This window comes from Sebastes fasciatus, chromosome 24 (assembly GCF_043250625.1).
Source record: "Sebastes fasciatus isolate fSebFas1 chromosome 24, fSebFas1.pri, whole genome shotgun sequence".
NCBI classification, from domain to species: domain Eukaryota; kingdom Metazoa; phylum Chordata; class Actinopteri; order Perciformes; family Sebastidae; genus Sebastes; species Sebastes fasciatus.
The window spans coordinates 14,450,669-14,462,936 of record NC_133818.1 but is presented as its reverse complement, the minus strand read 5'-3'; the positions used below and the strand labels follow the sequence as shown (position 1 = coordinate 14,462,936).

Below are 12,268 nucleotides of genomic sequence, written 5' to 3'. Positions count from 1 at the left end.
TTGTCTGAGCCCACAGAGGCCTGCAGCGACCATCAGATGTGTATCAGTTAGAGACTATGACAACTTAATGGCGGCGCTCTAGTTTTATGTGCATCTGCCTCTTCAAGGTTGTTTCCCACCCGCCCACGCCGTTCCACCGGGCCTCTTCTAATGTGGAAACCGAATGACAAACAGGAACTTATTGACACTGGCCGGGGCCTCTGTAATTAGCAGGCTTGTGTTTAACCGGAGTGAATCTGCACGGGGGTCGGTCCGGGACGCCGACCCCAGATCCTCCTTCAGGTTCACTGTTTAGAACCCCCCCCACCCCCTTCTTCCGCCCTGCCTGGCTGCAGGATTAGCAACCCACTCAGATCACAGCGGAGATTAATAACCTGTCACTGTGGGTTGTTTTCCACTCTTTGCCTCACTGTTTTCTTTTGCGGAGGAGGAGAATGATACACTCCTCCTGCCCTGCTTGCCTTCTCCCGGCTCTGTTGCTTTCTGCTTACCGAGGTGCGGCGTATATACACAGTAGCTTTCCTGTTGCACACCGTCGTGCATCTCCACAGCCCATGGCAACTGAGGAGAGAAAAGCAATGATTGGTGTGGGCAGCAGGCATCCTCTCTTTAAAACTGCACACGGCACACACATCCCGCTCTAGAATTTAGTGGCAGGCTCGTTTTTTAAATGGCAGTGGTGACTTCAATTAACATTGATGTTCCTGTGCACACACTAAATGTCCTGATAAAAGCAGGTGTTCCAAGGTCACCGTGAGATAAATAAAGTCAAACAGGGTAAAAAAAGCATTGTGGAGAGATGGAATTACCCGTACTATAACAGCTCACATAGTACATTCAGTAGAATGTACATTTCCACAGCAGACATGTCATACACATGTCTCTTTTTGTTTTGAGCACGGTTAAGCTACTTTCTATGAAGGTCAACACTTACTGCACTGACGTTTATCCCCAAAGAAAAGCAATGAACTAGTCAATCAATTCATGTGTTATTCGCATAATGGTGGTTAAAAAACACTGGACTTTCGCCCAGAAGACCGACCTTTGTATCCCACATGAAACCAGAAGTCAACGTTGATTTACGGTATTTGTTAAGTTACATACTTAAAGGTAGGGTCGACGATGTTGGAAAGCTAGCATCATTTGAAAGTAGCATCGCCTCAGGAGCTCCGTCTTAACCGGAGAGAGGACCTCAACTCAACAACGCTACCTCATGAAAAGTAACAGTGCTACAGTTGGCTGCGTTTTCTCTTCCATTCTCCAGTGAACTTACGACGGCGCGCTTTGAGTTCAGGCCGGTGCACGCCAAGGGTAGAGTACGAGCAGGGAGGCAGGGAGGCATCTGATTGGTTCTTTCCAAGCGGACCGCGAGGCAGTGATTGGTAGACATTTTTACAGGATCACAGCAGCTACAGATAACGACATTTTTCCGGTCCTTTTTCAGAGCTCATCAGTAATGGATCGCTGTCGGGGTGTAAAGACCATTTCAACCAATATAACAAATAGTGTCTACTGGACAACATCGTCAACCCTGCTTTCAAGTAATGCCACTTGCGGAGTTATTTTAAGCCAAAGTGAAGACGGAAGTTTATTTTGAAAAGACCGTATGCACGCAACGAGCAGAAACTGATGTGTGTTTGCTGGACATTCGTAGGAAAACGAACAAAAAAAGGGTTATACATTTTTCGCAAGATATCATACATTAATGATGTTAGAAACACACAGCAGCAGAGTGATGAGTGTTGCACGACTTGTACTAAATTAGTTTGCATTAACAACAGATCAGATTGAACCCCTGTCTCTAATAGAAGCCTGTTTCAAATACAGTGCTCTGCAGCCGAGGTAAACAGAGGCCACTTTCTGAACACAATATCGTGGCTTTAAATCTCTCACACTTGCAGCGCACAAGCTGGCCAGCCCCCCCTTCTCAGAATGACATTTGAGAGACTTCCAAGCAGCCTGGTCGGCAGGGCCGGGGATAATGGGTTCGTTCTGCTGCTGGTTCCAGGCAAACCAGAGCTTACTGTAGAGCAGCAGATCTGAGACACGCTGGGCCATGTGAGGACAACAGTGATACTTACTTTTTTTGTTCTTGGGTTAAAGGACGTGAAGTGAAAAACAACACTGAGAGCTCCCGATGATGAAGCTGCTGCCGGCTGATTTATTGTGAACCGGACGATTTATCTTCTCCTTCCATCTTCTTTCATGCAAAAGGACCCACTCCTAATTTATAATCACCACCTACACATGTACTAATCACCCAGCTTAATCACAACTGGAGAGCCTCATAAACAAGGCATTTGTCTGGCCTAACAGCATCCCCCTGCACATGACACAAAGAACAAATGAAGCCGGCCGGAGGGGAGACAGATGTAGAGATAGCAGGGGCTGAAGCCATGGAAACTCTCATCAGAGTCTGCTGGAGAACCATATCTCTGACACCATCTATCCCTCTTATATGGTGTAAAATGATCAGTGTTACATTAAGAAAGGTCAAACTATTTTCTGTGTCTGCCGGTTGATTACAGCATCAAGATTGAATGTCGTCCATGTTTCAGTCCAAGCTGTTACTGCTCTTTGTCCAACAGAGAGCACTGACAAGTTTATTTTACACTATAAAAATGTCCTGCTCTGTACTTCACAATTCAAAGAAACTATTCCAAATTTGACTTATCTACCATGTGCAACACGTTTTTGTCACATATCTTAGCTTTTTTTGGTTGCAGTAAATACATGCTTAATGTTGTGAATTAAACAACAACACTTGCTTATAGGCAACAAAACCATTTAGTTCGGAAAAAACAACATGGTTGGGCTTAAAATTACCTCCTTTTTACAGTGAAAATGTGACTCGACGTAAACAAACAGCTGATTGTAACATGAAACGGACACGTACAATGTACCTTAAAGGGAGATTTGTCAAGTATTTAATACTCAGTCCTTGCTCCTTTACTAATCTCATGCATATCTTTATTTCAAGCGCATCATATCAGTATCCATTCTATGCAGATGATTCTCTAATTTACTTCTTTGGTCCTGATATCATGCAATGGGACGTTATCTGCAAAGCACTTTATTTGTCAAGTATTTAATCATCTTATCAACATTGGAGCGGACAAATATGCTCATTTATGCAAATGTATGTATGTATTTATTATTGGAAATCAATGAACAACACAAAACAATGACAGATATTGTCCAGAAACCCTCACAGGTACTGCGTTTAGCATATGCTCAAATTATAACATGGCAAACTCAACAGCTGTCAGTGTGTCAGTGTGCTGACTTGACTATGACTTGCCCCAAATTGCATGTGATTATCATAAAGTGGGCATGTCTGTAAAGGGGAGACTCGTGGGTACCCATAGAACCCATTGACATTCACATATCTGGAGGTCAGAGGTCAAGGGACCCCTTTGAATATGGCAAAATGCAAAAGTTTGGAGAATTATTTAACCTCCTTCGTGAAAAGCTAGTTGGTACCAATGGATTCATTTTTCTAGTTTGATAATATACCAGTATCTTAACTCTAGATTTAAAACAGAGTTTCGCTACAACCTAAAAATTGTGGGCTGACCATAGGGGCATCCAAGCAGGCACCTTTGCTTTGGTTTGTTCGAACATGGGGGCACCAGGGGGGTTCATCTCATTTGGTTCACTTATTGGGTCGTTTTATTTTGATTCAACAGTGTAGTTTTTTATTTGAATGTCATATTTCCGTGCTTGTTTTTTCTGTACAGTATATAGCAGATGATTATATTCAGTGGTGCAGATTCTGCAGGTTCCCCAAGTTGAATGCAAAATAATTTAAGAATACACTATGGAAGTATAATATCGAGTGAAACACTGAAGGAACTAAAACCAGATTGTGACATTGGGCCACTCTGCATGGGGCCCCTTGATGGTCTGGGGCCCTGGGGTAGTTGTTTTGCACTTACTTTGCTAATCTATGCATGCATCTGTTTTGTACTCCTTCCTTGCTGCTTTCCCTGCATGGGGTTAATGAGGTTTATCTTACTTTATAATGTAATACCAGAGTAAAAGTAGCTCAAAGTTACTTTCCACCACTGACCTCAGATATGTAAAACAAAATGACTGAGCTCTATTGTGACATTGAATGCAGTATGATATTCTTTGACAACGCTTGCTGGATACAAAAGCAACATTTTTACATCTTTGTGTGTCTTCTCTGCAGATATCCACGATGAGAACGGGTTAAAGCCAGTCATGGTTTACATCCACGGAGGCTCCTACATGGAGGGAACCGGCAACATGATCGACGGCAGCATCCTGGCCAGCTACGGGAACGTCATCGTCATCACGATCAACTACCGGCTCGGCGTTCTGGGTGAGTCCACCGGTCTGGGGGCTTTAATTAGTTTGGAGAAGGCTGATTGAGTCAGAAAGTGAGTTATTGATTTAACGAGTGATTTAATGACTCATTGGGTCCCACTGTTTCACCAACTGGCTGGTCTCTGCGTGAGGGGGAAGCTACGGTGGATGATATTTATGTACATGCAGGGAGCTGGACCGAGGAAACCTTCTTCAGCTGTCTCTTTTGAATCGTTGATATCTTCAATTAAACTTTGTCTGAATTTATCATATTCTTATAGAGCAAATCAAGCAGGTTAATCTCCTTCTGTATTTTTGATTGCTTGCGTGTTTCGTGGGGTTTCCTGCCTCCAGCTATCATGCATTATTTCCTCCCCTGGTGCCAATCAGCTGCTAATGGCAGCGTAGGAGTTTGTATTTTTCGGCATTCTTCGCTTTATTCCAAAATTGCTGTATTTAAATGACCCAAAAAGCTCAAGATAAGCCCATGCAAATTAAGTGAAGACTCTGACATTTGTATTCCTTTTCAATTACTTTAATCATTCTGCAGCATCAAACATCCAACAGCCTCAAAAAAATCCCACGCTGGGAAGATTGATCCGTTGTGATCTGAGCCGGCATCTACACCACGGAGCCGTGCATCTTATTTTGTTCCCATCTGGTAGATGAAAGTAGTTTCTGGCTCAAACCGGGGGTACTTTATCTTGCCTTTAACATAAAGGTTTTGGGTTTCTGTTGCCCAAGAAAATGTCTGAGTCTGAGAGGAGGCTGATGACATCAAACGTTTGGAGGGAAAGAGTTTTGAAATTTCCAGCTGGAGGGAGCAGAGCTGTGGCCATTTTCTGACAGAGCGTCGGTCCTCTTCTGCTCAACTTGCACCATTTTGAAAGGTTTTCTCAGAAAGTATACTTTGTGTGGCCAGAAAACAAACCTGTCTTTCTCTCTTTATAAACAACCTGCAATGCCTTTGGTGAACACAGATTGTGTAAACGGGCAGAGATGCAGTCGAGTTTGATGCTGTGAATTGATGTCTGATGTTGAGCTGTTTAAGAAGCATCTTCCACATGTGTGAAAAGGAAAGAAAGTGTGAGTCCGCACCTACGAGCTTGAAAAGAAACCATTAAGCACGCTTCAGTACTGCAGTCACACTCTTCCCTTCTGCAAGATGGAGGGCTGTATTGGAGAAAGTGGCAGTCAGCTCGACAAAAAAAATGTCATCATGAGCTGGGAACTCGTTCTCATATTATCCTCTGGCAACATGAATAGCAATGAGTGATTTAGAAACAGGCCTCTACTTTCTCAAATATCTTCTACCGGGCCAGCAGAGCCACTACCAAATGATGCATGAATGACAGTTATTTGTAAAGCATTTTGGGTGCAATCACAACGCCTCTCGACGTCATTTCACACCGTGAAGTCTGCACTGACTGCAATGCAAACGCATACGTGTGAATACGCTAAACGCTCAGAGCTAGTGACGTATAATAAAAAAGTGAGCTGGATGGATCCAACAAACGCAGGACTTTCAAACCAGGAGACCGGTGTCTAAAGTGTTGTGGAGTTATTTTGAAGTAAGTGACGTTTGTGCCGTGTTTTTGGTGCTTACGTTACGTTGTTTACATACGTATTTTGCTTACTTTAAGTACTTAGTTTAAGCCCAACCATGATGTTTTGCCTAACTAACTGGTTTTGTTGCCTAAACATAACCGTGACCGTTTCAGGGTAACAACGTGGTGCCAAACGCGAAAAGTCCCCATGCTATTTATATGCATGCCCATGAGATCAGGTTGGTTCAGGACATCTATTTCATTTGGAGCTGTCAAAGATAACGTTATAATGCAAATTTGTTTAAACGCCACTAATTTCTTTAATGCATTAATGCAATCGATATTCCGGTGGTTGTACCGGGCTCAGTTTTGAAGCTAGAGTGAAGATACTGGTATCATAATAAACTAGACCTAGACCTAAACCTAAGGAATCCATCGGTACCAACCATGTCATACTAGCTCGTTAAATAGCTCATTGAAGGAGGTTAAATCACGCTCCAAACGTAAGCAAAATTTGGGTGGGGAAAAACTGGCATGGATTTTCAAAGGGGTCCCTTGACCTCTGACTTCAAGATATGTGAATGTAAATGGGTTCTATGGGTACCCACGAGTCTCCCCTTTACAGACATTCCCACTTTATAATAATCACATGCAGTTTTGGGGCACCAGGTTATGATTTGAGCATCTATTTTTTATGCTAAATGCAGTACCGGATCAAAGAAGTAAATTAGAGAATCATCTGCATAGAATGGATAATATGATGCGCATAAAGGTATGCATGAGATTAGTAAAGGACTATATATATATATTTTTATGCTAAATGCAGTACTTGTGAGGGTATCTGGACAATATCTGTCATTGTTTTGTGTTGTTCATTGATTTCCAATAATAAATATATACATACCTTTGCATAAAGCAGCATATTTGCCCACCCCCATGTTGATAAGAGTGTTAAATACTTGACAAATCTTTAAGGTACATTTTGACAGATAAAAAAATGTGTGATTAATTTGCAATTAATTGCACTTCTATGTTCCTAATTCAAGGAAAATGTTCTTGCACCGACTTGTCCTGGTAATAGCTGTGAAGTTGTGTTTGCAGCTTTAAACTGGATGTATCTGTGATGTGGCTCCTGTGCTGTTTGCTTGCGGTTCGTTTGTTGAAGTGAAGCCACAGCACGTCCTTATGCTGATACTCCCGCCGCCGCCGCTTCTCTGCTCTTGCTCTGCTCTGCTCTGCTTACCATTTGTTATAAGGCCGAGCTGTCTGCACCAGTCACTATATTTAGTTGCCTGAGAGCCGGGGGGAAAAGGTGTTCTGGAAAAGTGTGCACCGCAGAGAGGAGAAAAGAGATGAAGAGAGAGAGAGTGAGAGAATGCAGATGAGGATAGAGATAGAGCCAGGAAGGCGAGTGCAACAGAGAGAGAGAGAGTGACAATGTAGAAACAGTGATCTTGTTAGGCTGCAGATTTTTATATAAAAACACACCAGTCCCCCAAAATCACAAAGTGTATGTGGCTGTGACAGAAACTAGTGTTCCATCTCCACTAATTGACACGCAGTAGATTCACTGTGTGCTCGTATTAAATCCTCGCGTCGTCGCAGTCGCTGGGGGGAAGCCATCTGTGCACAGAAAGGTGACAAAAACTTAAACCATCGAGCAGCATGGGTCCAAACGGAACCGGACTCACTGGTGTTTGGTGTCTTTCTGGTCCCCTTGGTATCATTAAATATAATGCACCGGTGTTGTGCAAACACTGGGGACTGCCCCTTGATCTTAATTTGGTGGAAACAAGCTTATTAGTTTTTACTAATAATCCCAGTTCATTACAATTTAGCTTATTTCTTTTCATAGTTACCATCGTTTCTTCCAGTCACGACGACATTATACTCACTTTTTTTTTTTCCATAATGTTATTCCATAGGATAGCATTGCAAGAACAAAGGTTTTAACCTTGATAACATATTGGAGAGGTGCTGGTTTACACAAACTACAGTCGTCTGCAGCTCATAAAGGCTGTACCCACCATCGAGGGTCCAGACCTCGATATGTTTTGTGAAATAAGTGCCTAAAAATAACTTGGCTGCGGCAAAGATAAGGAGTACAACGTCAAGATTACTGACTTAATGGGTTAGGGTTAGGGTTAGGTTAAGATAAAGGCGCTGCATCATAACTGGGTGCACCGAGGGGCACGGGCACAAGGGGATTTATGGGTTCAAATATGTTCCTTGATTAAAACCACAGTAAAATGGTTAACATCCCAAGAGAGAAATAAAATAATAATACAAATAAAAAAGATAAAAAGATTAAGATTGAGATAGAAATGAAAAAAAAGTGTTTGAATAGTTTAAAAGGAGTACAGACACAAGCCAGACAGCGGAAGCATCCTATTTTAATAAAAGCACTCCCGATCCCCTGGTTGTAGAGATAAAAGAGAAGTGTATTATAAAACTGCTCACCATAAAACCATAAAGTAAAACAATAATTTATTGATAGAATTTGTTATTTATTTATTTTATGTAATTTAAGAGATGACAAGCTTAAAAAGAAATGTATTTGAAATATAGAATTGACGGGATTGATAGGCACAGGAAAAACCTACGCACACATTTAATGTAAGTTAAAGTGCCATAATAAGTGCTTAAAATACGAGAACCAGAACATAAGTGCTTTAAAAGTGCTTTAAAAGGAAATAAAAAAATATGTATAGAAATATGAATAATATAAAAAAAAGAATTTCATGCATGAAAAATGAGGGTTAATGATAGAAAAGGTGTAAAATACTTGCATAAATAAATATCTGCCTTTCAAGTCCGTCAATTTGAGTAAAAATTAGATTAGGTTAGATTATATTATATTACTAACCTGTAATATTTCCCTCCCGTAGATTGGCACTGAATTGATTCTCAAAAACACGACACGAAAGGCGCCCCTTATCACTTCAATACAGAGCACGTCTTTTTAGTTTCCAATTAAAACTGTTAGTTTCAGTTGACTGAATGGAACCAGCTAGCTAATTAAATTAATTCCATCCATTCCAATGGGTAGACTGATGAACTTTCAACAAAAGTTGAAATGCTTTTCTTTTAATTCAGTTTGTGTAAAGGTGTTGAAGTTTGTGTTAAAATAATCTTAGCGGAGGCCGGTAACATTTACATATAAATACCAAATTTACTGTTTTGATTGAAGGGAAGAGATACAGGACAAAAACAATCAGAAAACAGGATCCGCACACTGCATTGGTAGCTCCCGGCAATTTTAATGAAGCAACGTTACGATCTAACAGAGATCTTCGTCAGGCATTGTCAAGTCAGCATCACAAAGCAGAGCAGGCAATATGTGGACACGGACACATCACTACTCAGGTGCTGGTGATCTCCTTGATTGAAAGTCAATCAGGTCACACAGCTGGACCAATCATGGGAGACGCAACACTCCTCTAGAAGACAACGCTGGAAGTATCAAGCACCATATATCTGGGATATTCCCCCAGAGAGGGGACAAAAGATGCCTCTATGATGATGATCAAGAACAACTAGAGACAACAAAATAACTGATATATAAACACATTAATTTTGTCGTCTCTAGTTGTTCTTGATCTTCTTCATAGAGGCATATTTTGTCCCCTCATTAAAATTGTTGGGAGCTACCTCTACTGTGTGCGGATCGTGTTTTCTGATGTTTTCCCTTGTGTTTGTTGGACCCATCCACCTCGCCTCCCACCTGCCCGACAGATGTGTCTCTTTTCACTCTTTTAAATCTACGTCACCGCACTTTACTGGAGCACTTTCCCTGAGCGTTAATATCGCCTCGGATGGGTTTACATTACAGTTAATGGGAAGCTCTGTGCATTGCTAAATGATGTCTTACAGTATGTTCTTTGGTAATTACAGTGGAACCTACAGGCTCAATTTAACAATACAAACATCTAGCGCAATTATAGTATACATATATTATTGTATAGTGTACATTTTGCTTATGGTCATGTACTGTTTTGGACACCAAAATAATGAAGTGGATCTGTAACTGTGATGGAAGTTTGACTGGAGGTTTTCTTGAACCCGTTCTTTCAGGTCTCAGCAGTAACCAAGTGAAAGGTTCTCACTTGTTTGTGGAATATCCTGAGTCACAGTCAGGTCAATTAGGAAGCCCATTTTTTGCCACAGAACGCCTCTCGGATAAGGACACTTCTGTTCACAGGACGGAGCGAAAGGTCTCCTAAACGCTGTCAAACGGACACAGCGGTCCCGCCCGCGCCTCACACCGTTTCTGGGTGTTCGTGGTTCAAATGATCCAAACACCTCCAGCTGTTGCGTGGAAGGTGCTAACGTGCAACACTGCCCATCGCTGTGAGTGTGTGAACAGTGTGAGCTGGAGCTGAAGCAGAGACATGTTGCGTGAAGGGACGGACGAGCTCCGCGGGGCCGAGCAGCTTCCGATAGTGTCTGTGCCGGCGGGCTGATACGGTGGGGGGGTGGTGAGAAGTCATCAGACACTCATCACCCTGCACCACTTTAACCTCACACACCCTGTTGGACAGCTGTCACAGGCTGTATCGCTTACTCTGTTTCCCTCAGCTCACTTTCCTCATATTGATTCAGAGGTCCAACCCGGACTACTGCGCTGCACACATACAGTACAGGGAGCTGTGGTTACTTTATCTTCCTGTTTATGTGCAGAATAGTGTGGACCCGCTCATCATCACGGGTTATTTATCACCATATCACTCTGACGATGATGACTAATGGAAGAGCCCAAAGTCAGAAAAACAAGTGTTTCACAGATGAAGATTGGGTCCTGTTCACACTGCTGCATGACTCAGCAGCAGTGAGACTAAAGAACCAGTTTGGCACCAGAAAGGGTCACTGGGGTCTGCTTATAATGATAATGATGGCAAAAACAATTACTCAGACTTAGTAATAAATTCAAGTGTTCAAGCGGTAATCATCAAGATCCTCAAGATCAGTTGGATTTAAAGTACGAGATCATCCAATGGCATATATGTTAACTAATGTTAAATTGTTAATTAACATATCTGGCAGGTCACAAACATTTTGATACTGAACAAAAAAAAATTACCCATATAACTAAACTGCATTCTCAATTATGTTTCGAGAGACACATATTTTATTATTACTATTACGGTCACACTTTTAAACCGTTTAACCCTCCTGTTGGCCTCCCGTCGACCATGCAACTTTAATCTTCCCGGGTTAAAATTGACCCAATCTGGTTTGACTGTTTATAAAGCATGCAGTATAAATTATCTACTAATTCTGTATTACACCTTTTTGGCCAACTTCATACCAACTTTTACACTTTTTATTGGAATTTAAGGTTGATAAACCTAATTTTGCTGACCTAATTTTTGATTTAAAAAAAAGCAGAAATGATGAATTATTTTGACTATAGTTATCGGAGGAACATAATGTTGATGGATTATCACAGACGGGTAAAAGTTTAGTTAGAATATTCTTTTGAAACCATTTGAATTATTTTTTAATGACAGCACATAATGACACCTGTGGTCCTCAAAAATGACCCGAGAAGACCACAGATGCTATAACTGAGGATAAAACACCCATAATTCAACGAAAGAAGTGGTCATTAATTGATTTTGCAAAGACCATAGTATAGGGAACCATCCGTGTTATTTTGGGGCAATTAGATGAAAGAAATCCATATTTATGATATAGTGAATTTTGAAAACGGGTCAAGGTTAAACTACTTTGTTAAGTTTAGGCAAAAAAAACAAAACGCCAAGGATCTAGCTTGGTTAGATGTAGTAAAACATCATGGTTTGGCTTAAAATGACTACGTTAGTTATGTTATTAAACTAAATTAGAATAAGTGAACGTTGAACATTTGATTTCACAAGGGAGACGGACAGAGGTCTCCTGGGTGAAAGTCCTGTGTTTGTTGGACCCGTCCACCTTCCACAGTCCATCATTAGAAACTTATTTGTGATGAGTCAAAAACAAACAACAAAATATGTTTCCCTCGAAACGTAATTCACATTGCAGCTTTGTTGTATGGGAACGGCATTTTTAGGAGACAACGCTGACCACAGACATATCCCATATCCCACCATAATTCCGGCCACAAAAGTAACTGTGAAAACAGTTTATCAATATATAAACATAATTTGTAGAAGACAGGGTTGTTGGACAAGCTGAAAGGGCTGCTGGCTTCACATGTCACTACAGCTTCCTCCCTTGTTGGAGCAGTAAAGCGATATAGTTGCCTCAAAGCTACCTTCAAGTCTTTTGGTGCAAGTCCAAGTCACGTCTCAAGTCAACCCAGGCAATACAAAGTCCTCTCAGGTTATGTCAAAAACAAGTCTTGTGTCAAGTTGCTTGAGGGGCAAGTCCAAGTCAAGTCTTCATCA

At 41.4% G+C, this 12,268-nt stretch overlaps 1 protein-coding gene across 3 annotated transcripts in view; it reads left to right on the top strand.

Annotated features, from left to right (window-relative positions):
• Positions 1-12,268, top strand: part of nlgn4xa (neuroligin 4 X-linked a) — a 95,972-nt gene that overhangs the window by 38,002 nt on the left and 45,702 nt on the right. For all 3 annotated transcript variants that reach the window (XM_074627818.1, XM_074627820.1, XM_074627819.1), the window contains one exon: positions 4,196-4,348. In XM_074627818.1, coding sequence (XP_074483919.1) covers positions 4,196-4,348 — 153 coding nt within the window. The remainder of the gene's footprint in view (positions 1-4,195; positions 4,349-12,268) is intronic.